We start from the raw sequence: 14,507 nt of genomic DNA, 5'->3' as shown, positions 1-14,507 counted from the left end.
GCACCTGTGTCCTTCATGTTTAGTTAATGAGGAGTTTGGTAACAATCAGGCCGTTCCTGAGATTAGGACACCACCCAGGCATCTCCTCAGGAGACCACAGCTTCACAGGGAGTGACGCCTCAACAGGAGTCACATGATCTCTGGTCAGCACCACACACACACAAACGCGTTTTTTAAAACTTCCACTAAATCTGATGTGAAAGTTGAAGATGAACTGGTTCCAGCAGTGTTTAGATTATTTTCTGCTGCAGGAAAAACAGAGCAAAGACCGGTCGAAAAGTTAGAAAAACAAAAGAAAGGGTTGAGGAGGAGAAAGGGGATATGATGCCCGAGCGGCAATCCACTTGAGAAGGGTTGGAAACTGATCCTGTCCAAAAAGAAAACTGCAGATCGCTTGTACTCTGATGTCACCGACAGAGACACACATGAGTAAAGAGGAAACCGACTCCATGCAAATCAGCAGTTTGGCTCCAAAGGCTGACAGGGAGTCCGCATGTGTTCGACACCAGAAATACAAGATTCACAGCACGCAGGCCGTCGCCCAAGTGCAACCCAAACAGGGCGCATCAGACACCGTAAACCAGCTCGAGATCACTTTAGAGCATTAATTCTATCCATTTTCACCCCCGGCCTGTGAAAGACAAAGAAGGAAACCGATCTCAGGAGACACCCAAAGATCTGAGACTTCACCAACACACAGAAAGAGGAAAGAAAATGGATACGGGCCTTGGGTTTCCTCAGTGAATACCAACAGAAAACAAGGAAGTCGGTGCATGTGTGGATGTAACTAAAACAGACATGACTTTTGCATGACTGTCCAAAAAAAATCCACTCAAATATTTGTGATCGCAACAACACAACTTCATATTTGACAATATAACAATTTATTACAAAAAAACAAACATTTTTCATTTAAAATTTCATGTACAGTATATTTATATATCTGTGTTTCTAAGTGTGGAAAAAAACATGGATACAGAGCAACTCAACAGGTTTGAGCAATAACAAAAAACAGTCACCAACATACCATCCTCTGGAAGATAAACCTGGACAATTATCTACATGGGTTTACATACAGTTACACAATCTGTCATCACATATATGTGGACATTACAAACACACACAAACTGAAATATGTAACATAAAAAAGAGGAGGTGGGGGTCAAGCTTGAATTCCACATTTTACACATTAAAGTTATTTTAGAAACACTACCTTTAATCCCATTGTTATTCTATAATGCTGGGAAAAAAAGAGGAAAGAAGTGTTGACAAAGATTCAGTCCTCACCAAAATGTCACAGAAGAGGACAAACACTGAGAAGAATTTAGACATTCTCACTTAGATCACATTGTTTTAAGCTCTGTTGATTCCATTTAAATCCTGAATACCCTGATCAAACCATTAAAACACCAATCAGAGGGGGAGCCGGACAGTTCCAAAGAAATACTTGGGAAACTTAACAGATAAATCAAGCCTTCCTAACAGATCTCCCCACTTTAAAATAATTAGAAAAAAAAAGAAACACTGTAATAAACAATGGCTTTAAAAGTACACAATACCTGGCTTGTTAATTATTGCTGCATGTTTTTAATACACTTTTAATAAAGGCGTACAAAAAGCCTATCAGTGAAATGAGGGCGGCGGATAGAAGCAAGTCAAGCAAGGCGGAAACCGGACGACTTTCAGCTGATAACGACACAGTATGTATCCGCTTCATGATACATACACACACATGCATTCGGTTTATATGCAGGCAAAGCAAAAAAAAAAAACAAAAAACAAAACAGACTATGTATCCAGCTGGCATCTTAAAGATCAGCATGTCGCCACTGTAACAGGTGGTTTGTTGAAGCACATCATTCAATACAGACATAAAAGCAACATAACCGCTAAAATCTATACGTGAAGCCACAGACGTGCGCAGAACGCTGCCCTCGGTGTAAACCTGAGAGCAGCTCCGTCATGCAGAGACATGCGGTGGGTGCAGAACCGAGCGTGAGGTGAGCGTGCGGCAGCCGAGCGCCGAGAGAGCGCCGGAGCTGTACATCCCTGCAATATCCCGAGAGTTTGAGCCACGGCCTGGAGAGACGCCTCCATGTGCTAAAGGGTCCAACAGCAAAAACACACTCGTCATCGATGCCTGAGAAATACCACAAACATGTCGGAATAAAAGGCCTTTGTGTGTGCGTGAGTTTACTTCCTGTGTTTTGCTCGAGTGGTGCCGAGTGTTTCTGTGCCAGTCTATTCAAGTGATTGTGCGCTTTTTTTAATATATATTTATATATTCCATATATCACATATCTACAACGCAGGTTGTTGAGCTTTGGGCAGTGCTAGCTAGAAAATCCTCTGACAATGGCTGGAACATTGTTCTAATGAGCTTTGAATCAGTAGCAAACCGTTTCCTTCCCGCATTAGATTGACGGTCAGAGCTGTCCCTCCGTCTGTTACTGCGCAGCTGAAGCCATGCAAAACACGGGAAGAGCGCTACTCTCAGGAGCAGGAAGAACACAGGATAAACATCGGAAACTGAGGGTCCAGAAGTGAAAGCGGCAGTCGAACATTTCACTCGTTAAACGGCGGGTACATGGGAATCTCAAAGTCGTCGCTGTTGAAGTTGGCAGGCTGATCCAGCATCGACAGCACATCCTGAATGGAGGAGAGAGAGAGAGAGAGAGAGAGAGGTTTATCTGACCAATCACAAGATACGTGACACAATGTGTATTTTAATGCGGGGCTTTTCTGACTTGGACAATCATGCACACACACACACACACACACAAGCTTAACCTTCATGCACACTTGGCTGCATGAGTGTTTCTTTTTTTCTATTTCGATCTTGGATGTGATAATAGGGGTTTAAATCAATATGGAGTTAAAAATCCCTCCGATGACCTTCATGCATCGCTGACTTCCATCATACAACTCAAAATTTAGCATTAAAATGCTTTGCAAATGATTTCCATATTGATCCAAGTATTTGCTCTAATTTCAACCCTTCAATCTTCACCGTTACCCGATTTCCCACTACATGTCTGAGGGCTCCATTATCTGCCTTTTCACTCCTATTCGAGGCTATTCTGGTTTTTGCTAGGCAACACAACATATGGTTTCAATGCAAATGTTCAGGGTGTGTTCATGTGGATGTGTTGAATGAAGGTGTTCAGAGGAAAGTGTGTTTTTTTTCCCCCCATCAAACACTGACATTGCTCGACCTCTTATTCTTCGGCCATGATCTTGTAAATTTAAAAGTATGCTAATTAAAATGCATCGTTCCTTTCCTATAGAAAGAGATCTAAACGTATAAAAAGTTGAGTCACTCACAGGAAACATGTCTTGCTGGTGGCCCTGAGCGTGCGGATGCTGCTCGGTGCTCTGAGAGTGCTGCTGGCCCTGCCACTGGGGCCACACCGCCTCCGCTGCCCGGGACGGGAACTGTGCACCGGACTGGGAACCGTCTGGGAACCGGGACAGAGGAAGAGTGAGCCGCCGCTCCGACACGCCTCAGAAACAAAAAAAATCACACACACACACACACACACACACACGTAAACCACCCACCATAGCCGTTGTTGATGTTGGCTCGGGCGTTCATCTGTGGGTAGTTCGGCCCGCTGGGGGGGGTGGGAGCGGCGCCTGTGGGCATCTGGCTGAACGTGTTGGAGGAGCCTCCTCCGAAGCCTCCCATGGGAGGAAATGGTGGCGTCATGGTTTTTGCTGCTTGAGGAGCCACCTGCTGCTGAACACAAGTAAAAGACTGGATTTTACAATGTGACCAAATGTGTAAACAAAAACTACGACTGACAGAATAAGGCAAAACTGATCAATTACTATTAACATCCTAATCTACCAGAACCACACACACTTCATCTAGACACCCCGCTTCCCCTTCATCTATTATTTGAATCTAGTTCGTCACAATATTTGTTATTTTCCTAATTAAAAGACCAAAACTGGAGATCTTCAAACAGCATCACTACCAAGTCCATATGTTTCCCTGCAAACTGCGCAGGAATGAAACAGTAAGACAGTAACAGCTGACTGTCGATGCCGTCGGGCCGTCTCACCTGGTTATTAAACTGTGGCCGGACCCCGGCTCCAGCTCCTTGCCACCCCCCTGCCGGTCCAGCGTGGAGGGGGCTGCTGGTGCTGGAGGGAGGAATCGACTGTGGCGCTCCGTTCTGCCGAGACATCTGAGCCAGCATCTGCCCCGCCGAATGGGCTGGCTGTGCCATCTGCGGAGTCATGCTGACCGGTCTGCGGGGAGAACAGACCAGAGAGTCACTTTATATACAGAATGGAATCATCTCCGCTTCACATAAAAAAAAAAAAAAACACAACAACACAATAAACAAGGCTTAGCATACAAACGTACACTGGAGAATTGATTCTGACAGGAACATAATCTTTGCCAGGCTGCATCTGCACACACTTAAAGCCTTTGTTCTCCCGTATCTTTCATGTGGTTTATATGTAGTACTCACATGGGAGTTCTCCCATAAGCTGCTGCTGCATATTATCCAATACAACAGAGACATGCAAACCAGTCTGTTATTTAAACTCCTTAGTTCATTACTTCCAAAAGCAACATTTACAGAAGATCTGCTCTTCATCTCCGATGCAAGTATATTAATGTTTGTGACCTACAAATATTACTTATCCCAAGAGATAATCTACTTATCACAAAAAAAAACACAATTTAAAGAACGACAACTTGAATAATAAAAACAGAGGAAACTGTGACAGATGATAGAAAATACAATAAAGATTGAAAAACACCTCATACTACCTAGAGTTCCTAAATAAAGCAGCATATCCTCTTATTACTGGGATGTCAGGCTTTACTGAAACTTTGTGATGCAGAATTGTCAAAAAAAGTGCAATAAGTGAGCAGATATAAACCTGTTTTCTCATTGATAACTTGCATTTTCAATATCTAGCCATTATTCACTCATCATACACAAGAAAACCCCGTCAGTGGTGAGAGGATAGGAGGAAAACAGTGAACTGGAGCTGATGATGGAAAAAGCTTCGTACCTGTAGGTCTCAGTGGACCGAGGAGCAGGGAAGTTGTTGGCTGGAGCGTAGATCTGAGCGGACGGAGTGGAGGTGGAGGGCATGGCCTTGGCCTGATCGGGCCCTTGGAAAAGCGAAGGGTAGAGCTCTGGCTTCTCCATGCTCTTGCCATGGTCCGGTCCTGCAGCCGCCACTGGCTGCACGGGCATCTAAACACGACCAAAAGCACGAGTAAAGCAACGACACACAGTTTCAATGAAGAAAACAGAACGGCACAAGCTCTGCTCCGTCACGCCAAACTAAAATTCAACAGCCTGTAATCATCGATTCTTTTTCAGGCTCCAGTGCATTTAAATTTGAGGTTTCAGCTGATGCCAAGTAAAGGATGATAATGAGACGAGACATGGCTCAAAGGAAAACGAACCCGAAGCATGTGGCATGTCAAAAAAAAAAAAAAAAAAAAAAAAAAAAAGCTTTGCGAACCATTATAATGTTTTTTGCATGCATTGCACATTTCCATCCAGCAAATTAATAGGTAGGACAAAACTGTTTCAGACCTCTAAAATGAAACTCAAGGAGTCTTTCAGCTTTAAACTACTTGCAGGCACAAAATGACCTTTAGTCTTATAAAAAAAACAAAGTGATTATCACAAATCTATAATACTGATTAGCTGAAAGGCTTAATAATGATTTTATTCATCCAATTTCAACACATAACACTTGTTTCTATGTTGAACAAAGGAGGACAGATTTGTGGACCCACATGAAGGCCGTATTTACTGAGCAAGTAAATACCCGAGTTAGCCGATTCAAAGATGGTCAGAGGTTAAAATGTTGGCAAACCACATTTGTGGCCATTGAAAAGTGACTGTGGGGCAAACTGCTTTAACGGAGTATAATTTAAGTATGAGGAAGTGAAAGAGGAATTTAAAACGGTGCATTTTCTTGGTGTCATTAGCATTTCGTTCCTGGTGTATCTGGCATGGTTATTATAGCATGAAGTTGCCCTTCAGATAAAACAGAAAGGGCATTCAATACCAACAGTGCATGCAGACGTTGGCTTATTGATATTGTATAATTCATTTTTAGCATTTTTTTTTTTTTTTTTTTTTTTTTTTAAACAAATGTGCTGCATATCAGGACTGAGGATCTTTCAAGAACACAATATGTTTGAACACATATCAGCATTCCAGCAATGTTGCAACAACAAATATGGGGCCAAACGTGAAGGCTGCCTGCCACATTAACCTGCTATGATTTGCCTGCTTTTTAAGACGGAGCTAAATGTTATGTGGCTCTACCTATTCCTTTATGCACTGTTACAATATTGCAATCATCTCCAAAGAATGACGAACAAAAGACATTCCACCTCAACTTGGGTCTCAGCTTGCAAAGATCCAAATCCAGTTTCTGCTATAAAATAACATGATACGAGTTGGTGAGTTATTTTTATAATAAGTCATGGGAACACCTTCACCAGGTGTTGGCAAGTCACACAAAAACAACAGGCAGTGGTGATGGTGGAGCTCTCCCAACACCCTGATGTATAGATGGTAAGTCAACAATGTCTAGCCACAGAGTGCCATCAGTCAAAAGCCAGGGCACCAAAACCATTGGGAAAAACACCAACGGTGGATTCCTGCAGCCTCACCTGTGGGAGAGGGATTGGTCCGGCCTCGTACATGCCGTCTCTCGTTCCTCCTCCCTCCAGGTCGGCCTGCTGCTGCTGCAGTTGCCTGGAAAGGGAAAAACAGACGGAGAGGGTGTTGATTTGAAGTCGGCCTAAAATAGCCTTATTTCCATTTCCATGCCCTCCGATGTTGAGTGAGAAATCCCAAACACCTGCTGACAAAACAATGCTCAACCCGCCACCGGTCACCATGGCAACATGACGGAAGATAGAAGAAGAAAAGTCTATAACAGACACACCGCTAACATGCTACACCACCTATGTTAAAGTCTGATTTTCTACTACTAACCATAAGAATAGAAAGAGGAGACATGCTTTTATCCAGCACTGCTATTCCGACACTACAGAAATGAAGGAAGGAAGAACCACCAGAGCGAGAAATGAAAAACGAAAAAACAAAACAGAGTGGCTACAGCTTGCTAGACACAGCAGGAGTCTCCCGTGAAGAAGCAGCCGTTGTTCTCCCATGCAGGGGGAGGACAGGCAGTGCAGGCCTCACCTGGTGGCTATCTGAACCGGGCTGAGCACTACAGGAGGGCCACTGGGGCTGACCTGACCCAGGGAGGGGGGCATCGAAGCCCCGGGGGAGGAGATGGGAGTGAGGGGGTCCTGAGTCGAGTTTCTATTGCCCCACAATCATTGGCGGGCGCAGAGGAGAAGTGTTGGGAGAGATCGATCAGTGTGCGGTTTATGGGAGGGGTTGTTGTAGGGGGTGGAAGAGGAAGTGGGGTTGAGGATAATTGGTGAGCATTCAGACAGAGGGATGTTTCACAAGAGTCCATTTCAAGACGTCAATGCTTTCATTATGCGCTGCATCGGATTGTGTAATCGTGCTCAGAGCGTGACTCACTTCACATTGACATTGGTACAGATGATGTATTCAATCTCCTCCGAAAATGGGTTCTGGAACGTGAAAGAGCTCGTCCTCATCCAGATCCATTCTCTCGATTTGGAGCGGAATCGAAACATCACTGACAAAACTTGACCCTTCAGCTTCACCACCTGAGGACACACACGTACATGATGCTGAGCGGACGGTTGACATGTACACAAACCGAAAAGATATCCGGTTACACAGATACAATGACAACAGTAGCAGCTGAGGCCTGCTGGCGTGAACAGACAGCAGCTTCACTCCAGCTAAAACACATCAGAATGGGGCGACTGCAGCTGTTGAATGTAATGGTTTAAACTCAGCCACATTCACCGTCTTCCTTTTTGCACATGAATTCACTTCATGTGGTCATAGTTCTTCATTGTTGCACTGTTTTCACAGAAATTCACTGTTCGTTTCCTGCTTTTGTCAAGCACAGGCAGACCTGTGATCTGCAACATTTAAACTTCATGGCAAGACTGAGAAACTGGCTATGCAGAATTTTTCTTATTTACATTAGTCAGATGAAGACAGTACATATGAAGTTGAAGAAGCTGGAATCATTTTACTTAATACTCCACACAAATTGTATGGTAAAGTCGACGAGGCTGTGTGCTGCTCAGAGAAATTTGTGGAAGGACAATGTATGATGTATTCGAGAAAAGCTAAACTGTCAAAATCCTGCATGTCAATCCTCAAGTTAACTGATACTTATGCTGGTTCCACACAATTAAATGATGACAGGTACCAGGGGTTTTAAGAAGGAACTGGCAAATAAGGTGGCTTGATTTGATCACTTAATCGTTGATCAGTGTGTGTCAATGTTGTCTTAGGTCTTGTCGTGTTACGAAAACGCTGCAATCACAACTAAATACATCTTTTTGCTTTTTACTTCTTACAGTGTCATCCCATGGGCTGGATTACACCCATGAGCCACATGCTTCACAGCCCTGACGTTTAACACCACAGACCATATCTTTAGCACTGATGTATCCGTTTTAGCATCTTTTTAAAGGTTGTGGTAAATCAAAACACCCCTCCATCCAAACACAAGTGATAGTTTTGTTTTATTTTTAAAACGGATTGTTTATCTGAGCCCACCTGTTGGAAGCTGTCTCTCAGTAAGCCCTGATCTTCAGGATGGGCAAGCTCCAGAATATTCTTCCCCAATAATTCCTGCAAGACACGGGAGAGTAAACAACCTCAATTCAGACATTTCTGAAGAGTTACAGCACAGAGCCTGTGAGGGGTTTCTAGATGTCCGCAGCTCAGTTCACCTGGGGCTGATATCCAACAGCGGCCAGGCATCGGTGGTCTACGAAGGTGAACATGCCCTGGCAGTTATGGCGGGAGATGAACTCTACTGGAACACTGATACTGTTGAGGTCAGTGTCACCTGGACAACAAGTAACCTGGATGAGAGAGAGAAGAATTACCGGTAAATATGAAAACAATAATTCACATGTGGATCTCCATCATGTCATTACTCCGTTCAACCCTGAGGCACAGCAAGAAAACAACTGAATGTCAACTCAGAAGTTGCGAAAGGTCAGTGTTTCTCAAGGATTTTGAAATTCAGTGCAAACATCACATGTTATGAAGCCTAGATAAGTCTCTGTATTGATACTGCCTTTTCCACATAATGCGTGTTTGCTACAAAATGAAAAAAAAAGGCAGTTTTACTCTTTGATTGGCGGCAAACTGGTTATTGATTACAAGCTTTTGGAGAAGCACGAAGGTCACGCATAGATGACCCAGGACGATATGGTCCTTCAAATTGACAATACTTCAACATGATTTTCCAGACATGATCTTATCCTGCCACACATTCAAACACATTCTTAAAAATCACTCACAAAACCATCGTACCTGTAATCTTCCAATGGCAACTAGACAGTAGCGACTCCCCTGATTATTGTCTGCTTCATCATCCGTTAACGATACTCCTGAAACGCAACACGGGTTCAGACTTTCAAGTGAAACAAACAGAGAGCTAAAAAACCCCCCCAAAAGTAGCGTGTTTACCTGCAGGGGGCCAGGACTTGATGTATCCTGTACAGTGGACTACAACATACTGAGGCTCTCCCTCTTTGGCAGCGCCCAAACCATTCCTGAGGCGAACACACAAATTACATGACTGTGCCTTAAATACCTGATTTCAACTTGTTACAAAGCCTTTTTGCAGGAAGCATTCAATTTCAAAAAATACATAGAGAAGTAGCCGTTCTTGTCACCTGTTTCTATTTCGAAGAAAGTTCAGTCTATTCATTGACAGCGGCTCCACCGGACACGTGCCACACCTGCAAGCACAGACAGACCACCGCATGAACCACTGCGTCATGAAGACTGTGGAAAAAGGTATACAGCTGACTCTCTGAGGAGTCTCACCTCATTCTGCAGATGAAGGATCGACGGGCTCCTGTACTCATCCTAGCTGATGACTGCTGGCTCTCTTTCTTCACTGTTCCTGTCTTCAAGTCCAGCATCCTCCCTATTAAAAGCAAACTGAGCTTAAATGTGTTCTTCTCTTATCCATTAAACAATCATGCTTCCTCATCACTGTGTTGTTGGATGTGTGCGCGAGTTGTGCTGCTTTGTACCCGTGTTGTTGTTCTCGGCAGTGGACAGCTGCTCCCTGAGCTTCTCCTTGTCGTCTGGGTGGAGCTGATCGTAAAGGGAGGAGCCCAGCCATTCAGTCTGGGACTGGTTGAGGACGGGTGTCAGGGAGTCCGAGACGTAAACAATGCGACCGGTCTCACATGATACCACAAACAAGAAGCCGTCAGCTGCGTCGAGGATCAGGTGCTTCAGCTCCTGCGAAGACGGAGCATCAAAGAGTGACCGTTGGAGTACAACTGATCTTTAAATAGATTCGCAAATTACAGCGCTTTGTTTTCTGCTGCTGCCCATTCTTCCACAAGTACAATACCCCATTTCCTGCGCAGTTTGTTTTTGTTATAGACACAAGTGCACCGCAACAGAAAGTGAGAAAAACCACTTGCAATCCATTCAACTCAAAGCATGTTTGCGATTCCTTTTCAGAATGATTTGCATTACATTTAAAGCGGATATTGACATGTAAAAAAAAAAAAAAAAAAAAAATACTAATAGAGTAAGATGTTTAACAAGAAATTTACTTTTAGTGAAGCTCTGCTTTCCTCACTGTATAAACAGAAAGCATTTAAATCAGACTCTTCACCGCCGCTACACATACCTGGTCAGTGAGAAAGGAGGGCTTGTATGACCCGTCGGCGTTGGTAGTGCCACTTCCTCGCAGAGACTTCATATGGGACACTGCCATTCGCAGGATGGTGAGCTTGTCTGGCTTCCGTGCCAGTGCGCTGCACGTGGGCACCATGTCGGACAACTCTGTGATGTAGGCGGTCATCTTGTTCCGCCGCCGCCTCTCAATCTCACTGTGGTTCTCCCTGAGTGAGGAAGCAAGGTAGGCAGAGGAGGAGAGGAACGGAGGGATCGATATGGGGGAAACAGGTGGAAAGGTGGACAACATGAAGTAGAGTTTACAGTTAATGTCGTAATGTTATGTTCCCAACCAGGAAGAAGAAATGGGAATGACAGAAGGTGAGAGAAGTAATGGAAGCATAAAATAATAATGAGTAGTCAATGATCTGTAGAAATGAGTGTGAGAAAGCAGGAGGCTCTGGTCTTTCATGGCCAGTTTAAATGAGAAAAGAGAGCAAGTGCAGAAAGAGAAAGGCCTTTCAGTTTTCCTGAGAGCGGGAGACAAAACGAGACAGAGAGGACAGTTGCTCAAGAAGGAAGGGATTACAAGAGTGAAAGAAGTCCCTCACTCACACACAGCATAGCTGTTAGTAACATAACACAGTGGTGGGTTGAGGGAAAACGAACAAAAAAAAATATCTGGCTTTGGCAATAAAGTAGAAAAATCTGACAGGCACCACAACAAACACGAAGAGCGGCCAAAAATACTGGCAATCCGTTCTGTCAAAACGACGATGTGCTGGAAATCCCAGCAAGACAGGATAGGATTTGATAAGTGCATTCAATATCGATATGGACGCAAGCAGGAGAGGGAGCCTTCCTTAATGGTACAGGCCATACCTGGCTAGCTTTTCCTTATCTGCAAAACTCTCATCTTCTTCCAAAAACCTGGAAATAAAACCAACCCACTAAAACACGGGCCCGCAAAGTAATACTACCAAAACAAAGTGACGAACTGAAAAAAAGGGAAAAAAATTAAACTATAGGAAAAAGGAGGGCAGCACAAAGGTAACAGCAGGATCTTCACTGGACCCCTTTACTCCCTCACCACACACACTTCTCTCTTAATGTACCCCCCTACCTTGCAAAGCGCTCCTTGTCATTGTTGGAGCCTGGTGCATCATCATCACATCTGTGAAAAGTCAAACAAACAACTTATCTAAGCAAATTGAACGATTTAACCTGTTTGTTATGGACATTCATCTTGCTTTATGCAATACAAAGAAAAACTACCTGAATAACTTGCTTCCATCATCATCATCAAAGTCTGGTCTGCAATTGAAGGAGAAAGGCACAAAATCACTTTTGCAGAATGATTCTTAAAAGAATATGGACAACAACTAGAACTGCAACAAACAGTTACTGGTTAATAACGTTGGTCTTTGACCTAAAGAGACCTGGAATGACATAATGATGAGTTTCCATTTAGAGCTGGAGATGAGATAAATGCAATCAAACCACTGTTTGACAAATATGTGTCTGATAACATGGATTGCAATGCAAAATCCCATCAGGTCCAGCTCTAAAAGCAGAAGCAGACAACATTGCAGAAGATCACAAAAAGGGGAAATGCAAATGTTGACTGATGACTTAATGAACACACATGTAAACCGGTGCTTCCACAAGCTTAAAACGCATCATGGCGAGCACTATCTTAAAACCAACTCAAGTTAGGTGCCTTATCTTCCATACTTGCACAAATGACAAAGCTCACATTTCAGCAGCTTAAAGTACAAATTTTAACACCGTGAACAGGAATCTAAATCAGTGCAGGACAACACAGACATGTCACATTAACTTACGCAGCTGGTCTTTTGTTGGTCCCTTTTGGTACAACTGCCCCCCCACTTGCTTGGGCCCCACTTGCCCCCATACCCAGATTTGGGTCTGGTAAGTCTAATAATAACACAGAGTAACAGAGAAATGTAATGTAGCACAGATAACAGGTGATTTCCTTTTGCGATGCAGCACGAAGAAACAAACCGAAACCATTCACTGCAACATGCATGGATAGGCTCCAGCAAGTACATTAAAGCTCGTTGTATTCTAAAACGCGCACTCTTCCTTTTTGATTGAACAACTTAGAGTCACTTTAAAGCTATATGTAGCAAACATAACACCTACGCTGTGCACATTAGCCAATAGTTTAACCGTCGGCAGTAACTTGACATTTTACTACATTAGACGTTCAGTTTGTCGGCCTAACTGTTGTCGCAAAACAAACAAAATAAACCCACAAACATATTTATTAACAACCCAGCTGAATAATTACATAACCATTGGAAAGTAGTTAGCATGTTAGCAACCGATCATTTATGCAATGAGCAGCGAGATGAAGCTAAGCTATTAGCCCCGCTGTCACGCTATCTTCAAGAGAGTGTTCGCTAAAGAAACCGCTCCAAACTAGTTAACAACTGCACATTACTACATGTCTAAACTGTCGCAGTCACTTCTACGTCGTTTTACCTGGATTTGAAGAGGACATGTCCGTGTAGGATAACATAAACAAATAACTTCAGCTGCGCCAAAAAAAAAAAAAAAAAATCCTCACCCCCCTTACCCTCCCCTATGCTAGCTATGTAGCTCACAGCTAACCAGCCGAACTCCTCGGGAGCGCTCGTTTAATGTGTACGGTAAACAGACCAAGCCATGGCTGATACTACTCCAGACGGGCTGTTTGAAACGCGGATTAAAATATTTTCCTGTCTCCCTCACAGGGCGCTTTCTAGCCTTCTCTCCGTTTAAACCCCCCCTTGCCTAATTAAGATGGCGTTTCGGGCTAGCAGCGGCAGCTGCGGTGTAATTTGTCCTCCTCCTCCCATTGGACGACACGCGGCCGGATACACATGACGTCACGTGTTGGGAAATCCACGCTAGTACCCGCCCAGAGAGAGGCGGGACCCGCAGGTGTGCAAAACAATCTCCACGGCTCTTTTTGTAAATCTTTAAAATTAGTTGATAATAGAAAAGCCCTTCACTTGTTTTCTTTATTAGAAAATTTTGATTTAACTTAAAAGCTCCCTCACAAATTTTATTTTTTATTATTGTTTTTATTTAATTTCATTTTATTTTATTTTTGGATTTACACTGACTGCTCAATCTATAATAGCAGTTTGTTGATTTTGATAATACTCATGTGCCTTGTTTGTATGTGTGTATATATGTTCTTGTTCTGAATAAAACTTAAAAAAAAAAACCAATCTCCACAGCGTGGCGCGTCTGGGGTCTGAAGGTAGCAGTATGAGGGGAAACCATTGGCTGTATATAAAAAAAAAAATTATATATATATATATATATAAATATATATATATATATATGTATATATATGTGTGTGTGTGTGTGTGTGTATATATATATATATATATATATATATAATAGTTGTTGTTCTTCATGTGCTTTTGTTTTCTCTGTCTTGATTTGATTATTTAAATGTAATTTCATGTTTCTTTGCCTTTGTGAAGTGCTGCAGGTAGCCTTGAGTATATTTAGTGCTATACAAATACATTTGCTGCACCATGTCTAGGCAGTGTTTTCACTGTACTCGCTATATGTAACGTCTTTTTCCATAAAGCAGAAAAACCTAACTTGAGATGTGTTTATCTGGTGTGTGTTTGCATTGCAGATGTGATAAAGACACAAGAAGCCACTTCAAAGTTCATTCTCTGTGATTCATGATTTTTGCTT

The 14,507-nt window shown here is 43.1% G+C and overlaps 1 protein-coding gene across 8 annotated transcripts; it reads right to left on the bottom strand.

Annotated features, from left to right (window-relative positions):
• Positions 1 to 1,356: 1,356 nt before the first annotated feature.
• Positions 1,357 to 13,625, bottom strand: LOC115397426 (aryl hydrocarbon receptor nuclear translocator-like). 8 transcript variants are annotated; one of them, XM_030103727.1, is made up of 21 exons: positions 13,290 to 13,625; positions 12,626 to 12,719; positions 12,057 to 12,095; positions 11,905 to 11,955; positions 11,664 to 11,711; positions 10,795 to 11,008; positions 10,181 to 10,394; positions 9,969 to 10,071; positions 9,815 to 9,880; positions 9,606 to 9,691; positions 9,450 to 9,526; positions 8,858 to 8,992; positions 8,682 to 8,756; positions 7,557 to 7,708; positions 7,206 to 7,328; positions 6,668 to 6,752; positions 5,038 to 5,225; positions 4,068 to 4,257; positions 3,562 to 3,739; positions 3,325 to 3,458; positions 1,357 to 2,649 (listed from the first exon to the last, which is right to left on the bottom strand). In XM_030103727.1, the coding sequence occupies exons 1-21, from the start codon at positions 13,324 to 13,326 to the stop codon at positions 2,566 to 2,568; spliced, it is 2,373 nt and encodes a 790-aa protein (XP_029959587.1). In that variant the 5' UTR covers positions 13,327 to 13,625; the 3' UTR covers positions 1,357 to 2,565. The 8 variants fall into 8 exon arrangements, with proteins under 8 accessions (XP_029959587.1, XP_029959589.1, XP_029959592.1 ...); XM_030103729.1 differs by having other exon boundaries at positions 3,562 to 3,736; XM_030103732.1 differs by lacking the exon at positions 7,206 to 7,328 and having other exon boundaries at positions 13,290 to 13,624.
• Between the last annotated feature and the right edge of the window lie 882 nt (positions 13,626 to 14,507).

The sequence above is a fragment of the Salarias fasciatus genome, chromosome 11, assembly GCF_902148845.1.
Source record: "Salarias fasciatus chromosome 11, fSalaFa1.1, whole genome shotgun sequence".
In the NCBI taxonomy this organism is placed as follows: Eukaryota; Metazoa; Chordata; class Actinopteri; order Blenniiformes; family Blenniidae; genus Salarias; species Salarias fasciatus.
This window is presented reverse-complemented; position numbering and strand designations above follow the sequence as displayed.